General features: G+C 43.4%; 1 protein-coding gene across 2 annotated transcripts in view; it reads right to left on the bottom strand.

The window, feature by feature from the left end:
• Positions 1 to 374: 374 nt before the first annotated feature.
• LOC115116748 (rho GTPase-activating protein 6-like) overlaps positions 375 to 21519 on the bottom strand; it is an 80923-nt gene continuing 59778 nt past the window's right edge. For both annotated transcript variants that reach the window (XM_065016042.1, XM_065016043.1), the window contains exons 7-13: positions 14868 to 15018; positions 12551 to 12699; positions 10991 to 11170; positions 4180 to 4277; positions 3104 to 3366; positions 2918 to 2992; positions 375 to 2793 (exon numbers count right to left, since the gene is read on the bottom strand). In XM_065016042.1, coding sequence (XP_064872114.1) covers positions 2174 to 2793; positions 2918 to 2992; positions 3104 to 3366; positions 4180 to 4277; positions 10991 to 11170; positions 12551 to 12699; positions 14868 to 15018 — 1536 coding nt within the window. In that variant the 3' untranslated portion in view covers positions 375 to 2173. The remainder of the gene's footprint in view (positions 2794 to 2917; positions 2993 to 3103; positions 3367 to 4179; positions 4278 to 10990; positions 11171 to 12550; positions 12700 to 14867; positions 15019 to 21519) is intronic.

Below are 21519 nucleotides of genomic sequence, written 5' to 3'. Positions count from 1 at the left end.
TTTCTATGCATAGTTTTACAGATGATGAAAACAAGACGATAAAAATACTAATATCCCATTTCATCCATTTCATCCATTTCATCCATTTCGGAGGACAAAGGAAAATGCACAATACGGTAATACAATCAGGCTGAAGGGTTCAAGCTGGCAATATACAGAATGAAAGCAGCTTAATTGCAATGAAAATACTGATGAGGCACAAGGTACAAAAGCATTACTATTAGCATGTAATGTTAAATCAATGTGAAAATGAAAAAGTCATATTAGCATTGCAAGCAACCTCATATCAGAGACATTAACTGTCATTTTTACTGAACAGATCATAAGGCCTAATGTTTGCCCGGGACAAACAAACAACCCACTGGGCACAGACGTCAATTCAACGTCTATTCCACGTTGGTGCAATGTAATTTAATTGAAATGACGTCGAGACAACTTTGATTCAAACAGTGTGTGCCCAGATTTGCAGCAAATATTCAAACAACAAAAATCTTAGTGAAAGTAATGACTTATATATTGCAGTACCTTCATTTCCCCTTAAGATGTGGGGGCATAAAAAAACTTGGTACATTCAATAACAAACTAAGATACTTTGGTTATATCTTGAATATTGGGGAATTACATTCATAATGTTCTGTATGTTCAAGTTTCATTTTCCCCATCATAATAAAAACAGGGGGATGACAGTTACACTTGTGTTTGGATGAGTGAATGGATGACTATTAGAATCAGTTACAGCTGTGTTTGGATGAGTGAATTGATAACTATTAGAATCAGTTACAGCTGTGTTTGGATGAGTGAATGGATGACTATTAGAATCAGTTACAGTTGTGAATGGATGAGTGAATGGATGACTATTAGAATCAGTTACAGCTGTGTTTGGATGAGTGAATGGATGACTATTAGAATCAGTTACAGTTGTGAATGGATGACTATTAGAATCAGTAACAGCTGTGTTTGGATGAGTGAATGGATGACTATTAGAATCAGTTACAGCTCTGAATGGATGACTAATAGAATCAGTTACAGCTGTGTTTGGATGAGTGAATGGATGAATATTAGAATCAGTTACAGCTGTGAATGGATGTCTATTAGAATCATTTACAGCTGTGAATGGATGACTATTAGAATCAGTTACAGCTGTGTTTGTTTGAGTGAATGGATGACTATTAGAATCAGTTACAGCTGTGTTTGGATGAGTGAATGGATGACTATTAGAATCAGTTACAGTTGTGAATGGATGAGGGAATGGATGACTATTAGAATCAGTTACAGTTGTGAATGGATGACTATTAGAATCAGTAACAGCTGTGTTTGGATGACTATTAGAATCAGTAACAGCTGTGTTTGGATGAGTGAATGGATGAATATTAGAATCAGTTACAGCTGTGAATGGATGAGTGAACGGATGAATATTAGAATCAGTTATAGCTGTGTTTGGATGAATATTAATATCAGTTACAGCTGTGAATGGATGAGTGAATGGATGAATATTAGAATCAGCTAAAGTTGTGTATTACAATCAGTTACAGAAGGCCATGAACATTAGTTGTAAAAGCTAGTGACCAAAACATCACATTTAAGTGTAACGGCAGTAACAAAAACACAATGGGTTTTCATTTGTTTGGCAACAGCTCCACCAACAGAGAAATAGCACAAAGACACCTCTTGTTTCAATATGATAAATGTATTTGATTTCGGTTATAATATCAGCATTTTATCTCATAGGATGATATTAGAATATAAAAATGAACATTGTACGTAAGCCACTAGTATTGATCCATTCAGATTCATTCATACACCATTAGTCTGAGTTGGGAAAAAATAACATTATAAAACACATAAATTACACGGTATGAAAATAATGTGTTTTGTTATTACGCCCCCCCCCCCCAAAGACTCAGACAGTCACATCTCAGTGATGTTAACTTGTGTCTCTGTTAAGGTATGTCTTAGTGACAACATGTTGGAGTCAAGCTTCTGAAAAAAGTTTAGGTAACACATGAGGAGAGTGAAACAACAACATTAACAAACAAACACGCCGTTACTCACAGACAATTGGCACATCTCAGTAAGTAGCTGATCAACATAATCATACAGGAACACCCCCCCCCCCATCCCTCCTCTCCCCTTGGTAACACAGTAGTTGAAGTTAGTGATTCTACTCAACGCATCACACCAGTGTCTCTGGTAGTGTGTCTGTGTTGTCTGTTGATAAGAGCTTCCATATCTGCCAACTCTCTCTCTGCCAGTCTGGGCTGACTGGCACCTTTCCTTCCAGAGGACTAGAGGAGGGGTTCTTAGGGGCCACAGTCCGGTTCCTGGGGCTGCAGCTGCCCTGGGGGGGCCGTTGGGGGCTCTGTGGGGTCACACACTGGTGCGTGGAGAGGGAGAGGGAAGGTGTAGAGGGAGAACATTCTCTGTGTGTTCCTCTGAGAGGTCCAGGGTACGGAGGGGGAGGCCTTCCATCCACCCTGCCGCCAGGCCTGCCTCTGAGGGAGGGACTGGCAGGCTGTGACACTCCTCCTCTTAGTGCGAGGTCCTCTGAGCTGTCGGCCCCTGGTCTTCCCTGTGGTCGGTGATGTAATAATGAGTCGGTACCCTGCGGTCTTTGCCCTCTCTCCGTCAGAGGGCTACTACTGCAGCGAATCACCGGGGGGTGTGGTCTGCACTCAGGCACACCTAATGAGGTATAAGTTCGTCTGACAGGCAGTTTGCTGTTGTTACCTTGGTGACGGTCGAGTCCCTCTGATGAGCCGCAGGAGCCGTGTTCCGAAACGTCGCCATGGGAACCTAGGGGAAAACATTTATACACATAATCAACGTCTAACTCCATCTAGTCTACAATGTTTATTCTAGGTTGCAAAGTTTCAAAGAGCAAAGAATGAGACGTTATGTTTAAAGACAATGAATGTACCAGTGATGTGATGATCCATAAACCCTTTCCTTAGAGAGGCATGCCAGGCACCCCAGACATGTTCATCAGGTGTGTCTAATGGAAAAATAAGACATATTCCTCAGCCTAAGTAGCAATATACAATACAGCATATTGTGCTATTTTCAGAAATTAAATGACCAACAACTCGACCATTGGGAAGCTCACCTTTGCCTGTGGATGGTGAGTGACAGGTGATGCTAGGACGACCTTTGACGTGGCCAACCAGTGTGTACTGCTCTGGAACCCTGAACAGCCTATCAGAGAGGAGGTTCCTGTCCTCCTGGGGCTGGGAGAGCAGCCGCTCTGACAGCACTGGTGAGTTGTTGTCATAGGGGGACACATCCCCACTGGAGGCCTTGTTGGAGTCACTGGAGCAACGCCTCTCCCTCAAAGAGAAGGGATCCTCAGTCCTCAGAGGGCCTGGACCACTATGGGGGAGAGGAGAAGAAAAAGACATGATGTAAAATGAGACGTATGATGACCAGTAGATTTACCATAGTAGGTATTATCTGACCAGGAACAACTCATTGCCCTAGTTACAAAGTATGCCATGGTGTACAGAGAAGGGAGACAATTGAAATGATATGTTATCACAATGATGTCTGGGTAAGAGAACGGAAACTACATTATATCAAATCTAATTTTATTGGTCGCATACAACATATTTAGCAGATGTTATTGCGGGTGTAGCAAAATGCGTGTGTTCCTAGATCCAACAGTGCAGTAATTTCTCATGTTTAGGTAAGAACATTAAAACCACATGCCATCACAATGATAAGGTAAGAAAACTGAAACTATATGTCATCACGATGATGTTTAGGTAAGAAAACTGAAACAATATGTCATCACGATGATGTTTAGGTAAGAAAACTGAAACTATATGTTATCACGATGATGTTTAGGTAAGAAAACTGAAACAATATGTCATCACGATGATGTTTAGGTAAGAAGTGAAAATACACAATAATACCACCACGGGGTGCTCAAGTACCTTATCAGAGCCCCATACATCACTGTACATGATTTTTACATTTTTTGTCATGTAGCAGATGTTATCTCATCCAGAGCAAGTAGGGTTAAGGACATATTTTTCACCTAGTCAGCTCAGGGATTCAAACCAGCGACATTTCAGTTACTGGCCCAACGCTCTTAACTACTAAGCCACCTGATGCCCATTTGGCAGAGGCACAGCATCACGTCCAATCGTCCATATCTAAGCACACAAAAGGCCACACACTCACGAGTGCTGAGAATCCTTCCTCCTCAGGAGGTAATCCACCACGTCAGGATCCGTCTCTAGTAGACTCATCAGAACCTCATTCTGCAGGTCAGGCGGCACCTGGAAGGGCCAGAAACACACAATCCTTAACTAGACGTCTCAGCCGAACAGACAGTTGTTACATCTATCTCATTCTCTGTTGGCTTAAACTGGATATCTAAGTCATTCACTGTAAATCAAGCGGCTCAGATGTAGGCCAAGTGTTGAGACAGATATTGACACAATAATGTAAATATGTACTCTGAAACGCTAAATTACAAGAGCTGAAGCAAGAATGTCTCCTACAGACGATGTATAATAAGCAAGTGGTTCAAGTAAAGTTTAAAGCTATTGCACCATTGGTTAACACATGCTAATATATATATATATACAATACCGTTCAAAAGTTTGGGGTCACTTAGAAATGTCCTAATTTTGAACAGAAAAGCAAATTTTTTGTCTATTAAAATAACATCAAATTGATTAGAAATACAGTGTAGACATTGTTAATGTTGTAAATTACTATTGTAGCTGGAAACGGCAGATTTTTAAAGGAATATCTACATAGGCGTACAGAGGCCCATTATCAGCAACCATCACTCATGTGTTCCAGTGGCATACTGTGTTAGCTAATCCAAGTTAATCATTTTAAAAGGGTAATTGATCATTAGAAAACCCATTTGCAATTATGTTCGCACAGCTGAAAACTGTTGTGCTGATTAAAGAAGCAATAAAACTGGCCTTCTTTAGACTAGTTGAGTATCTGGAGCATCATTTGTGGGTTCGATTACAGGCTTAAAATGGCCAGAAACAAATAACTTTCTTCTGAAACTCGTCAGTCTATTCTTGTTCTGAGAAATGGAGGCTATTCCATGTGAGAAATTGCCAAGAAACTGAAGATCTCGTACAACGCTCGTACTACTCCCTTCACAGAACAGAATTGAAAGAGGAGTGGGTGGCCCCGGTGCACAACTGAGCAAGAGGAAAAGTATATTAGAGTGTCTGTGAGGCGTCTTTCTCAAACTAGACACTCTAATGTACTTGTCCTCTTACTCATAAACTTTGATTAGCTAACACAATGTGCCATTGGAACACAGGAGTGATGGTTGCTGATAATGGGCCTCTGTACACCTATGTAGATATCATTAAAAATCAGCCGTTTCCAGCTACAATAGTCATTTACAACATTTACAATGTCTACACTGTATTTCTGATCAATTTGATGTTATTTTAATGGACAAAAACAAAAGTTTTTCTGTCAAAAACAAGGACATTTCTAAGTGACCCCAAACGTTTGAACGGTAGTGCATATAGCTTAGATGCAATGCAATGGAAAGGGTAAGGGAGGGATGGTTGTGAGATATTTTGTGTTGAAAGATCCCACAGACTAAGGTTAAGAAAAATAGAGCAAGTTTAGAGGAAATCCACGGTTGCTGTATCTATTCCATCTATTTATGGTCTTATCAAATTAATGACATTGATTCTTGAAGAATATAACTTACAAATGCCTCTTGAGCTAAGATCAACGGTCGTACCATATCAGAAACCAAAATACACTTAAAATATATACGAAACATGCAACAATTTCCAAGATTTTACTGAGTTACAGTTCATGTAAGGAAATCAGTCAATTGAAATACATCCATTAGGCCCTATGAATTTCACATGACTTGGAATACAGATATGCATCTGTTGGTCACATAAACCTTTTAAAAAGTAGGGGCGTGGATCAGAAAACCAGTCAGTATCTGGTGTGACCACCATCTGCCTCATGCAGCGCAGCACATCTCCTTTGCATAGAGTTGATCAGGCTGTTGATTGTGGCCTGTGGAATGTTGTCCCACTCCTCTTCAATGGCTGTGCGAAGTTGCTGGATATTGGCAGGAACTGGAACACGCTTGTCGTATTTGCTGTCATACATGTTGATCCAGAACATCCCAAACATGCTCAATTGGTGACATGTATGGTGAGTATGCAGGCCATGGAAGAACTGGGACATTTTCAGTTTCCAGGAATTGTGTACAGATCCTTGCGACATGGGGCCGTGCATTATCATGCTGAAACATGAGGTGATAGTGACGGATGAATGGCACGATAATGGGCCTCAGGATCTCGTCACTCAGGATCTCGTCACGATATCAAATTGCCATCGATAAAATGCAATTGTGTTTGCTGTCCCTAGTTTATGCCTGTCCATACCATTACCGCACCGCCACCATGGGGCACTCTGATCGCAACAATGACATCGCAAACCGCTCGCCCACACGACGCCATACACGTGGTCTGTGGTTGTGAGGCCGGTTGGACGTGCTGACAAATTCTCTAAACCAATGTTGGAGGCAGCTTATGGAAGAGAAATTAACATTCAATTCTCTGGCAACAGCTCTGGTGGACATTCCTGCAGTCAGCATGTCAATTGCACGCTCCCTCAAAACTTGAGACATATGTGGCATTGTGTTGTGTGACAAATCTGCACATTTAGAGTGGCCTTTTATTGTCCCCCAGCACAAGGTGCACCTGTGTAATGATCATGAACCTCAAGGATCATATCCTTTTTTTCAATTTTCATCTAAAATGATGTAACCAAATCTAACTGCCTGTAGCTCAGGACCTGAAGCAAGGATATGCATATTCTTGATACCATTTGAAAGGAAATACTTTGACGTTTGTGGAAATGTGAAATGAATGTAGGAGAATATAACACATTAGATCTGGTAAAACATGTTTTTTCTATTTTGTATTTTTCCATCATTGAAATGTAGGAGAATGGCCATACTTTCATATAGGAGTCAAGGTGTAATTTAGATTTTGGCCACCAGATGGCAACAGTTTGTGTGCAACGTTTCAGACTGATCCAGTGAAGAATTACATTACTGCACAAAATGTTGAATCAAGTCTGCCAGGAGATTGCCTAAATGTGCCGAATTGATAATTTATACATTTTCAAGTACATAACTATAGAGAACATATAAAAATGCTTTGGGAATAAAAAATGTAAGTTTACACACTCCCAGGAAGGTCATACAGTACATGATGGATCATTAGCTTATACACTTTCACAAATCTAGATGGCCGGGTCAAATCAAATCAAATGTATTTGTCACATACAAATATGTATGTAGTTAGCAGATGTTAATGCAAGTGTAGCGAAATGCTTGTGCTTCTAGTTCTGACCATGCAGTAATATCTAACAATATCTAACATCCAATATCTAACATCCTGTGACATCGGGTGGTGTAGGTGTCCTGGAGGGCAGGTAGTTTGCACCCGGTGATGCGTTGTGCAGACCCCACTACCCTCTGGAGAGTCTTAGGGTTGTGGGTGGAGCAGCTGCCGTACGGTGGTGGGCGGTGATACAGCCCGACAGGATGCTCTCAATTGTGCATCTGTAAAAGTTTGTGTGTTTTTGGTGACAAGCCAAATTGTTTCAGCCTCCTGAGGTTGAAGAGGCGCTGCTGCGCCTTCTTCACAACACTGTCTGTGTGGGTAGACCATTTCAGTTTGTCCGTGATGTGTACGCCGAGGAACTTAAAACTTACTACACTCTCCACTACTGTCCCGTCAATGTAGATAGGGGGTTGCTCCCTCTGCTGTTTCCTGTTTTGTTGACAAATCAAGCCTATCACTGTAGTGTCGTCTGCAAAATTGATGATTGAGTTGGAGGCGTGCATGGCCACGCAGTCGTGGGTGAACAGGGAGTACAGGAGAGGGCTGAGAACGCACCCTTGTGGGGACCCAGTGTTGGGGGCGGCACGTCAGGAAGTCCAGGACCCAGTTGCACAGGGTGGGGTCGAGACCCAGGGTCTCGAGCTTAATGACGAGTTTGGAGGGTACTATGGTGTTAAATGCTGAGCTGTAATCGATGAACAGCATTCTTACATAGGTATTCCTCTTGTCCAGATGGGTTAGGGCAGTGTGGTGGCGATTGCGTCGTCTGTGGACCTATTGGGGGGGTAAGCAAATTGGAGTGGGTCTAGGGTTTCAGGTAGGGTGGAGGTGATATGGTCCTTGACTAGTCTCTCAAAGCACTTCATGATGATGGAAGTGAGTGCTACAGGTCGGTCGTCATTTAGCTTTCTTGAGAACAGGAACAATGGTGGCCCTCTTGAAGCATGTGGGGACAGCAGACTGGGATAAGGATTGATTGAATATGTCTGTAAACACACCAGCCTGCCAGTCTGTGCATGCCCTGAAGATGCGGCCGGGGATGCCGTCTGGGCCTGCAGCCTTGCGAGGGTTGACACGTTTAAATGTTTTACTCACGTTGGCTACAATGAAGGAGAGCCTGCAGGTTTTGGTAGCGGGCCATGTCAGTGGCACTGTATTGTCCCCAATGAGAGCAAAACAGTTGTTTAGTCTGTCTGGGAGCAAGACATCGTGATCTGCAACGGGGCTGGTTGTTCTTTTGTAGTCCGTGATTGACTGTAGACCCTGCCACATACCTCTCGTGTCTGAGCCGTTGAATTGTGACTCCACTTTGTCTCTGTTCTGACGCTTAGCTTGTTTGATTGCCTTGCGGAGGGAATAGCTACACTGTTTGTATTCGGTCATGTTTCCGGTCACCTTGCCCTGATTAAAAGCAGTGGTTCATGTGTTCAGTTTTGCACGAATTCTGCCATCAATCCACGGTTTCTGGTTGGGGAATGTTTTAATAGAAGCTGTGGGTACAACATCACCGATGCACTTGTTAATAAACTCGCACACCGAATCAGCGTATTCGTCAATGTTGTTGTTCGCCGCAATGCGGAACATATCCCAGTCCACGTGATCGATGCAATTTTGAAGCGTGGAATCAGATTGGTCGGACCAGCGTTGAACAGACCTGAGCGCGAGTGCTTCCTGTTTTAGTTTCTGTCTATAGGCTGGGAGCAACAAAATGGAGTCGTGGCCAGCTTTTCCGAAGGGAGGTCGGGGGAGGGCCTGAAATGCGTTGTGGCAGTTAGAATAACAGTCTAGGGTTTTGCCCTGGTAGCACAATCGATATGCTGATAGAATTTGGGGAGCCTTGTTTTCAGATTAGCCTTGTTAAAATCCCCAGCTACAATAAGTGCAGCCTCAGGACATGTGGTTTCCAGTTTACATAGAGTCCAATGAAGTTCTTTCAGGGCCGTCGATGTGTCTGCTTGGGGGGGAAATAACACATTAAAAAAACAAAATACTGCATAGTTTCCTAGGAACGCGAAGCGAGGCGGCCATCTCTGTCGGCGCCGGAAGTGAAGGCACGTGGGGTGGGTGTGGAGCCAGAGACATCAGTGGGGTAAAACTGTAGATCCCAGTTGCTGCATTTGAACATAAAAATGGATTTTATCAAACACAACTATGCTACATTTATCTCTGGGACCCTCGGGATGACAAATAAGAGCAAGATTACTAAATGTATCAAACCAGTTGCGGTGATAAAAGGTTTGTTGTTTTACACTCTCTTCAAACAATAGCATGGTATTTTTACATTGTAATAGCTACTGTTAATTAGACACAGCAGTTAGAATAACAAGAATGTAATCTTCTGCCCATATAAGACACGTCTATGTCCTGGAAAGTTGGCTGTTTTATACAACGACATTCTAGTCACATTAGCAACAACTGTCCCGGTTTAGGGACACTGATCCCGTAGAGGTTTTAAATAATCAACTTCTTGATATGCCACACCTGCCAGGTGGATGGATTACCTTGGCAAATGACAAATGCTCACTAACAAGGATGTAAACAAATTTATGGACAAAACTTTATGGAAATAAGGGTCTGAATACCTATGTAAATGTGAATTCAGTTTGACATTTTTTTTTATACATTTTTCCCAAAAATTCTAGAACCCTTTTTTGCTTTGTCATTATGGGATATTGTGTGTAGATTGAGGATGGAAGAAAAACAATTGAATCTATTTTAGAATAAGGCTGCAACGTAACAAAAAACTTCCTGAATGCAAAAACTGTGTATAGCTACAAAATATGCTTAACTATATTGTTGATATATTGAATGGTCAGTCCTTGTGTCAAAATAGCTCTGTCTATGAATTTAAGAGTGATTGCATTTCTCCATGTCCATCCCTCAACTTTTTACCATAACAGAGGCGGTGCGTGTGCTTTGTTATTGTTTCAACTGAGGATTGCCCCTTTAAGAAAAATACAGCTTGGTCTGGAAAGAAACTGTAAAACCACTGTAATCAGTATGTCCAAATCCATAGTCCTCCTTTTCCTGGACCTTATAAGGACCCGTACAGGAGTGAAAAACAAAGGCAGGAGTTGATGATCTTCTCTGTGGAGCTTGGTTTTACAAGGCTTAGGCCTTCTCCAAAACGTATAAAATGCATGTTTACATTTCATTAGATGGAGCCACTCTATTAAAGGAATAGATCTGGATTTTGGCAATGATGTCCTTTTATCTACTTCCCCAGAGTCAGATGAACTTGTGGTTACCATTTTTTTTGTCTCTGTGTGCAGTTCGAAGGACATTCCTAACTAGAACTACTGCAATGACTAACTATAGTAGCGTTACCACAATGACTGGAAGTCTATGGTATCTGCTAGCAGAAACTACCTCTAATTTCCTTCATAAAAATGTAATCCATGGGGAAGTAGATAGCAGGCCTCATTGCCAAATTCCCAAAGTATCCCTTTAAGCACAATTCCCCTAAGAACAATTATTCTAGGAAAGGAGAGCAGTGACTAAGAGAGTTCAATTGTTTGTCAGCTGTGCCAATTTTGTACTCTGTTCTCTATCTAGTGTGATAAACACTTATATATATCCATCTATTGGTGCCATGTTACAGTGTTTTCCATAAGTGGATAGCTTACCATGAAGAGGGTCTCATACGTGGTGATCATGCTGTGTACCACGCCAATGATGGCTGTACTCTCCTCTGCGCGGGCAACACTCTGAACAGTAAACTCCTTGTCCGAGCTCTTCTGCTTGTGTAGAAGGTTGGGCCCAAAGACGGTGGCCAAGTTGAGTGATGTCATCTTGTTCCCGGTGATCTAAAGACAGCAGTGGGACAATGAGCACAAAAAACATACACACACACACACACACCTTTCTGAGAAGCTCTCCTGCCAGTGCTGGCAAACATGAGCTCCTTCTGCTCGGTAGGACATGAACAGTTTGTTATGCATCGTCATGAAATCCCCAGTAATAACAGGATAATGAAGCCTGAATTGATCTCATTCTGGCTGTCCGGCCAGCAGCCCCACAACTCACAGCCTCACAGGCCAAGTACGTGATTGTTAGCGAGACATTTTCGTCTGATCTTTTGTGGTTACAGGAAAAATCAGGACTATGCTGAAGGTTAGGTTGATGGAGGTTAACTGGAAGGATTAGTTAAGGTAACACTGAATAAAAACATCAGATTACTTTCTGGTCTTTCTTTTAAGTTCAATGTAAAATTAACATGGAAAAGCAGTCATTTATACAGATCATTTTTAAAAATCAATTATGATTAAGGTAGCAATAGAAAACAATTAATGCACATGGTTGACTCTTGACACACAGAGGTGTATACATATTCAAACCGAGAGGAGTGTGGGAATTAATACTCACTTAAGCCGCTCTTGTCAACATGAATAAAGCTATAAAGTCCGTCAATTTGTTACATCAGAATGTAAAAATATCCTTCCCATGTACTCCTCTCTGCGCTCATTTGGGGTGATGGAAGTACTATTACTAGCATGCTAATGACAATGTAGTCTGCGCTGTAATGTAAAATGCTTGCAGTATTTCGATAGATGAATATGACTCATGATCTAGTCATGAATCATAAATAACCAACATTGGGAAAAACTACAACATTCATCTATGAAAGTTGATCTCAGACAAAATGAGAAAAGGACCGTAAACCTGAGTAAATTAATTACACTACTAACCTCTCATCCTGTCATGCTCTGCCCTGTCCTCCAGCCCTTTCCTCGTGTCCTGCCATCATGCCCTGTCCTCCAGTCATCCTATCCTGTCCTCCTGTCCTGCCGTGTCCTACCCTCATGTCCTGTCCGCCAGTCATCCTATCCTGTCCTGCCGTGTCCTGCCCTCATGTCCTGTCCTCCTGCCCTGTCCTCCAGTCATCCTATCCTGTCCTCCTGTCCTGCCGTGTCCTACCCTCATGTCCTGTCCTCCAGTCATCCTATCCTGTCCTCCTGTCCTGCCGTGTCCTACCCTCATGTCCTGTCCTCCAGTCATCCTATCCTGTCCTCCTGTCCTGCCGTGTCCTACCCTCATGTCCTGTCCTTCCCTGCACTGCCCTCATGTCCTGTCCTCCTGTCCTGCCGTGTCCTGTCCTCCTGCCCTGTCCTCCAGTCTTCCTATTCTGTCCTCCTGTCCTGCCGTGTCCTACCCTCAAGTCCTTGCCTGCCCTGTCCATTCCACACCTCATGTCCGTCCCTGTCCTGACTGTCCTCTGCGTGGGCGGTCACCGTGGCCAGGAACTCCAGGAGGCGTTGCAGGGTGTCACTGTTGCACGGCGGCAGCAGATACACCAGTAGCTGGATGGTGCTCTCCTGGTCTGGATGGTCCAGTACTGCAGAGGAAGACAACCATCAACACAACTCCCTCTCATTCTCACAGGTACAGGTACAGACACGTTTTACAATATAGACGGTATAGGAATCAGGTATACTCTCTTGGTGTATGAAGTATATGCTTTCTTAATAACAAACTACTGTAGTGTACAGTGGCTTGCGAAAGTATTCACCCCCTTGGCATTTTTCCTATTTTGTTGCCTTACAACCTGGAACTACAATATTTTTTTTGGGGGGGGGGTTTATCATTTGATTTAAACAACATGCCTACCACTTTGAAGATGCAATTTTTTTAAATTGTGAAACAAACAAGACAAAAAAACTGAAAACTTGAGCGTGCATACTGTAACTATTCACCCCAACAAAGTCAATACTTTGTAGAGCCACCTTTTGCAGCAATTACAGCTGCAAGTCTCTTGGGGTACGTCTCTATAAGCTTGGCACATCTAACCACTGGGATTGTTGCTCATTCTTCAAGGAAAAACTGCTCCAGCTCCTTCAAGTTGGATGGGTTCCTCTGATGTACAGCAATATTTAAGTCATACCACCGATTCTCAACTGGATTGAGGTCTGGGCTTTGACTAGGCCATTCCAAGACATTGGAACGTTTCCCCTTAAACCACTCAAGTGTTGCTTTAGCAGTATACTTAGGGACATTGTCCTGCTGGAAGGTGAACCTCCAACGCAATCTCAAAGAAATTCCCTGTATTTAGCGCCATCCATCATTCCTTCAATTCTGACCAGTTTCCCAGTCCCTGCCATTGAAAAACCTCCCCACAGCATGATGCTGCCACCACCATGCTTCACTGTGGGGATGAAGTTCTTTGGGTGATGAGAGGTGTTGGGTTTGACCCAGACTTGGTGTTTTGCTTGTTGGCCAAAAAGCTCAATTTTAGTCTCATCTGACCAGAGTACCTTCTTCCATATGTTTGGGGAGTCTCCCACATGCCTTTTGGCAAACACCAAACGTGTTTGCTTATTTTTTTCTTTAAGCAATGGCTTTTTTCTGGCCACTCTTCCGTAAAGCCCAGCTCTGTGGAGTATATGGCTTAAAGTGGTCCTATGGACAGATACTCCAATCTCTGCTGTGAAGCTTTGCAGATCCTTCAGGGTTATCTTTGGTCTCTTTATTGACTCTCTGATTAACGCCCTCCTTGCCTGGTCAGTGAGTTTTGGTGGGCGGCCCTCTCTCGGCAGGTTCGTTGTGGTGCCATATTCTTTCATTTTTTTTATAATGGATTTAATGGTGCTCCATGGGATGTTCAAGTTTCAGATATTTAAAAAAACAACAACCTTGATCTGTACTTCTCCACAACGTTGTCCTTGACCTGTTTGGAGAGCTCCTTGGTCTTCATATTGCCGCTTGCTTGGTGGTGCCCCTTGCTTAGTGGTGTTGCAGACTGAGGCCTTTCAGAACAGTTGTATACATACTGAGATCATGTGACACTTAGATTGCACACAGGTCGACCTTATTTAACCAATTATGTGACTTCTGAAGGTAATTGGTTGCACCAGATCTTATTTAGGGGCTTCATTTAGGGGTGAATACATATGCATGCACAAACCACTTTTCCATTTATAATGTTTTTGAATTTTTTTTAACAAGTTATTTTTTTCATTTCACTTCACCTATTTGGAATATTTTGTGAATGTACATTACATGAAATCCAAATAAGAATCAATAAGTTGTAATGCAACTAAATAGGAAAAACGCCAAGGGGAATGAATACTTTTGCATGGCACTGTAGGCGTAACTAAACCCTTCACACATTGGGTTGATTAAGGCTATGAGTAGTGTTGTGGTTAGATTGTGGTGAAGAAATTGAGTTATATAGTGTATGAAGTGTACATGAATGTGGGGTATGGGGTAAATGTGGGCTGTTCATGGTAGTGATGAAGGCTGTGTGAAGTGTGGTGGTGAGATTGTGTGTCATATTGTGGTATTAAGTTTAGATGTGAGCGTAAAGTATGGATTTAATAATGTGTTTGTGTCTGTCTGTGTGTGTGTGTGTGTGTGTGTGTGTGTGTGTACTTCTGTGTGTGGCCAGGGTGTGTGTGTGTGTGTGTGGCCAGCGTGTGTGTGTGTGTGTGTGTGTGTGTGTGTGTGTGTGTGTGTGTGTGTGTGTGTGTGTGTGTGTGGCCAAGCCCGTGTGTCTGTGTTCCTCACACATGGTGTTGAGGAATGCGGTGTAGAGCTCTCTGGTCAGCAGGGGTTCAGGCATATCCCTCAGGAACTCCTTAAGCAGCGCGGCCACATCATGGACACTGTTAGCCTCGTCCAGCTGGACCTCCATTCCCAGGTCACACTGCTCTCTGAGCTGGAAACAGCATACCAACATCCCAGATTCCACAGTTTAACACTATAAACCTATTGGAGACAACAGCCCTCCCTCCACATTTTAACACTAGAATCATACTTGAGACAACAGACATCCCTCCACATTTTAACACTAGAAACATACTGGAGACAACATCCCACCCTCCACAGTTTAACACTAGAAACATACTGGACTGGAGACAACATCCCACACTCCACAGTTTAGCACTAGAAACATACTGGACTGGAGACAACATCCCACCCTCCACAGTTTAACACTAGAAACATACTGGAGACAACATCCCTCCCTCCACAGTTTAACACTAGAAGCATACTGGAGACAACATCCCTCCCTCCACAGTTTAACACTAAAAACATACTGGACTGGAGACAACATCCCACCCTCCATAGTTTAACACTAGAAACATACTGGAGACAACATCCCTCCCTCCACAGTTTAACACTAGAAACATACTGGACTGGAGACAACATCCCTCCCTCCACAGTTTAACACTAGAAACATACTGGACTGGAGACAACATCCCTCCCTCCACAGTTTAACACTAGAAACATACTGGAGTGGAGACAACATCCCACCCTCCAAAGTTTAACACTAGAAACATACTGGACTGGAGACAACATCCCTCCCTCCACAGTTTAACACTAGAAACATACTGGAGACAACATCTCTCCCTCCACACTTTAACACTAGAAACACACTGGAGACAACATCCCTCCCTCCACAGTTTAACACTAGAAACATACTTGAGAAAACAGCCATCCCTCCACACTTTAACACTAGAAACATACTTGAGACAACAGCCATCCCTCCACATTTTAACACTAGAAACATACTTGCGACAACAGCCTACATTCCACAGTTTAACACTAGAATCATACTTGAGACAGCAGCCTACATTCCACAGTTTAACACTAGAAACATACTGGACTGGAGACAACATCCCACACTCCACAGTTTAGCACTAGAAACATACTGGACTGGAGACAACATCCCACCCTCCACAGTTTAACACTAGAAACATACTGGAGACAACATCCCTCCCTCCACAGTTTAACACTAGAAACATACTGGAGACAACATCCCACACTCCACAGTTTAGCACTAGAAACATACTGGACTGGAGACAACATCCCACCCTCCACAGTTTAACACTAGAAACATACTGGAGACAACATCCCTCCCTCCATAGTTTAACACTAGAAACATACTGGAGACAACATCCCTCCCTCCACAGTTTAACACTAGAAACATACTGGACTGGAGACAACATCCCTCCCTCCACAGTTTAACACTAGAAACATACTGGACTGGAGAAAACATCCCACCCTCCACAGTTTAACACTAGAAACATACTGGAGACAACATCCCTCCCTCCACAGTTTAACACTAGAAACATACTGGACTGGAGACAACATCCCTCCCTCCATAGTTTAACACTAGAAACATACTGGACTGGAGACAACATCCCCCCCTCCACAGTTTAACACTAGAAACATACTGGAGTGGAGACAACATCCCACCCTCCACAGTTTAACACTAGAAACATACTGGAGACAACATCTCTCCCTCCACAGTTTAACACTAGAAACATACTGGACTGGAGACAACATCCCTCCCTCCACAGTTTAACACTAGAAACATACTGGACTGGAGACAACATCCCACCCTCCACAGTTTAACACTAGAAACATACTGGACTGGAGACAACATCCCAACCTCCACAGTTTAACACTAGAAACATACTGGACTGGAGACAACATCCCTCCCTCCACAGTTTAACACTAGAAACATACTGGAGACAACATCCCTCCATCCACAGATAACACTAGAAACATACTGGACTGGAGACAACATCCCACCCTCCACAGTTTAACACTAGAAACATACTGGACTGGAGACAACATCCCTCCCTCCACAGTTTAACACTAGAAACATACTGGACTGGAGACAACATCCCACCCTCCACAGTTTAACACTAGAAACATACTGGACTGGAGACAACATCCCACCCTCCACAGTTTAACACTAGAAACATACTGGACTGGAGACAACATCCCACACTCCACAGTTTAACAATAGAAACATACTGGAGACAACATCCCTCCCTCCACAGTTTAACAATAGAAACATACTGGACTGGAGACAACATCCCTCCCTCCACAGTTTAACACTAGAAACATACTGGAGACAACACCCCACCCTCCACAGTTTAACACTAGAAACATACTGGAGACAACATCCCTCCCTCCACAGTTTAACACTAGAAACATACTGGAGACAACATCCCTCCCTCCACAGTTTAACACTAGAAACATACTGGACTGGAGACAACATCCCTCCCTCCACAGTTTAACACTAAAAACATACTGGAGACAACATCCCTCCCTCCACAGTTTAACACTAGAAACATACCGGACTGGAGACAACATCCCACCCTCCACAGTTTAACACTAGAAACATACTGGACTGGAGACAACATCCCTCCCTCCACAGTTTAACACTAGAAACATACTGGACTGGAGACAACATCCCTCCCTCCACAGTTTAACACTAGAAACATACTGGACTGGAGACAACATCCCACCCTCCACAGTTTAACACTAGAAACATACTGGACTGGAGACAACATCCCTCCCAACACAGTTTAACACTAGAAACATACTGGAGACAACATCCCTCCCTCCACAGTTTAACACTAGAAACATACTGGACTGGAGACAACATCCCACCCTCCACAGTTTAACACTATAAACATACTGGACTGGAGAAAACATCCCTCCCTCCACAGTTTAACACTAGAAACATACTGGACTGGAGACAACATCCCTCCCTCCACAGTTTAACACTAGAAACATACTGGAGACAACATCCCACCCTCCACAGTTTCACACTAGAAACATACTGGAGACAACATCCCTCCCTCCACCGTTTAACACTAGAAACATACGGGAGACAACATCCCTCCCTCCACAGTTTAACACTAGAAACATACTGGAGACAACATCCCACTCTCCACAGTTTAAAACTAGACACATACTGGACTGGAGACAACATCCCTCCCTCCACAGTTTAACACTAGAAACATACTGGACTGGAGAAAACATCCCTCCCTCCACAGTTTAACACTAGAAACATACTGGAGACAACATCTCCCCTCCACAGTTTAACACTAGAAACACACTGGAGACAACATCCCTCCCTCCACAGTTTAACACTAGAAACATACTGGACTGGAGACAACATCCCACCCTCCACAGTTTAACACTAGAAACATACTGGACTGGAGACAACATCCCAACCTCCACAGTTTAACATTAGAAACATACTGGACTGGAGACAACATCCCTCCCTCCACAGTTTAACACTAGAAACATACTGGACTGGAGACAACATCCCTCCCTCCACAGTTTAACACTAGAAACATACTGGACTGGAGACAACATCCCACCCTCCACAGTTTAACACTAGAAACATACTGGACTGGAGACAACATCCCTCCCAACACAGTTTAACACTAGAAACATACTGGAGACAACATCCCTCCCTCCACAGTTTAACACTAGAAACATACTGGACTGGAGACAACATCCCACCCTCCACAGTTTAACACTATAAACATACTGGACTGGAGAAAACATCCCTCCCTCCACAGTTTAACACTAGAAACATACTGGACTGGAGACAACATCCCTCCCTCCACAGTTTAACACTAGAAACATACTGGAGACAACATCCCACCCTCCACAGTTTCACACTAGAAACATACTGAGACAACATCCCTCCCTCCACCGTTTAACACTAGAAACATACGGGAGACAACACCCCTCCCTCCACAGTTTAACACTAGAAACATACTGGAGACAACATCCCACTCTCCACAGTTTAAAACTAGACACATACTGGACTGGAGACAACATCCCTCCCTCCACAGTTTAACACTAGAAACATACTGGACTGGAGACAACATCCCACACTCCACAGTTTAACACTAGAAACATACTGGAGACAACATCCCTCCCTCCACAGTTTAACACTAGAAACATACTGGAGACAACATCCCTCCCTCCACAGTTTAACACTAGAAACATACTGGACTGGAGACAACATCCCTCCCTCCACAGTTTAACACTAAAAACATACTGGAGACAACATCCCTCCCTGCACAGTTTAACACTAGAAACATACCGGACTGGAGACAACATCCCACCCTCCACAGTTTAACACTAGAAACATACTGGACTGGAGACAACATCCCTCCCTCCACAGTTTAACACTAGAAACATACTGGACTGGAGACAACATCCCTCCCTCCACAGTTTAACACTAGAAACATACTGGACTGGAGACAACATGCCACCCTCCACAATTTAACACTAGAAACATACTGGACTGGAGACAAAATCCCTCCCAACACAGTTTAACACTAGAAACATACTGGAGACAACATCCCACCCTCCACAGTTTAACACTATAAACATACTGGACTGGAGAAAACATCCCTCCCTCCACAGTTTAACACTAGAAACATACTGGACTGGAGACAACATCCCTCCCTCCACAGTTTAACACTAGAAACATACTGGAGACAACATCCCACCCTCCACAGTTTCACACTAGAAACATACTGGAGACAACATCCCTCCCTCCACCGTTTAACACTAGAAACATACTGGAGACAACATCCCTCCCTCCACAGTTTAACACTAGAAACATACTGGAGACAACATCCCACTCTCCACAGTTTAACACTAGACACATACTGGACTGGAGACAACATCCCTCCCTCCACAGTTTAACACTAGAAACATACTGGACTGGAGAAAACATCCCTCCCTCCACAGTTTAACACTAGAAACATACTGGAGACAACATCTCTCCCTCCACAGTTTAACACTAGAAACACACTGGAGACAACATCCCTCCCTCCACAGTTTAACACTAGAAACATACTGGACTGGAGACAACATCCCAACCTCCACAGTTTAACACTAGAAACATACTGGACTGGATACAACATCCCAACCTCCACAGTTTAACACTAGAAACATACTGGACTGGAGACAACATCCCTCCCTCCACAGTTTAACACTAGAAACATACTGGAGACAACATCCCTCCATCCACAGTTTAACACTGGAAACATACTGGACTGGAGACAACATCCCACCCTCCACAGTTTAACACTAGAAACATACTGGACTGGAGACAACATCCCTCCCTCCACAGTTTAACACTAGAAACATACTGGACTGGAGACAACATCCCACACTCCACAGTTTAACACTAGAAACATGCTGGACTGGCGACAACATCCCTCCCTCCACAGTTTAACACTAGAAACATACTGGACTGGAGAAAACATCCCTCCCTCCACAGTTTAACACTAGAAACATACTGGAGACAACATCTCTCCCTCCACAGTTTAACACTAGAAACACACTGGAGACAACATCCCTCCCTCCACAGTTTAACACTAGAAACATACTGGACTGGAGACAACATCCCACCCTCCACAGTTTAACACTAGAAACATACTGGACTGGAGACAACATCCCTCCCTCCACAGTTTAACACTAGAAACATACTGGACTGGAGACAACATCCCACCCTCCACAGTTTAACACTAGAAACATACTGGACTGGAGACAACATCCCACCCTCCACAGTTTAACACTAGAAACATACTGGACTGGAGACAACATCCCACACTCCACAGTTTAACAATAGAAACATACTGGAGACAACATCCCTCCCTCCACAGTTTAACAATAGAAACATACTGGACTGGAGACAACATCCCTCCCTCCACAGTTTAACACTAGAAACATACTGGAGACAACACCCCACCCTCCACAGTTTAACACTAGAAACATACTGGAGACAACATCCCTCCCTCCACAGTTTAACACTAGAAACATACTGGAGACAACATCCTCCCTCCACAGTTTAACACTAGAAACATACTGGACTGGAGACAACATCCCTCCCTCCACAGTTTAACACTAAAAACATACTGGAGACAACATCCCTCCCTCCACAGTTTAACACTAGAAACATACCGGACTGGAGACAACATCCCACCCTCCACAGTTTAACACTAGAAACATACTGGACTGGAGACAACATCCCTCCCTCCACAGTTTAACACTAGAAACATACTGGACTGGAGACAACATCCCTCCCTCCACAGTTTAACACTAGAAACATACTGGACTGGAGACAACATCCCACCCTCCACAGTTTAACACTAGAAACATACTGGACTGGAGACAACATCCCTCCCAACACAGTTTAACACTAGAAACATACTGGAGACAACATCCCTCCCTCCACAGTTTAACACTAGAAACATACTGGACTGGAGACAACATCCCACCCTCCACAGTTTAACACTATAAACATACTGGACTGGAGAAAACATCCCTCCCTCCACAGTTTAACACTAGAAACATACTGGACTGGAGACAACATCCCTCCCTC

This window comes from Oncorhynchus nerka, linkage group LG3, assembly GCF_034236695.1.
Source record: "Oncorhynchus nerka isolate Pitt River linkage group LG3, Oner_Uvic_2.0, whole genome shotgun sequence".
NCBI classification, from domain to species: domain Eukaryota; kingdom Metazoa; phylum Chordata; class Actinopteri; order Salmoniformes; family Salmonidae; genus Oncorhynchus; species Oncorhynchus nerka.
Note: the sequence above shows the minus strand (reverse complement) of the source record. Positions and strands in the feature narration are given on the sequence as shown.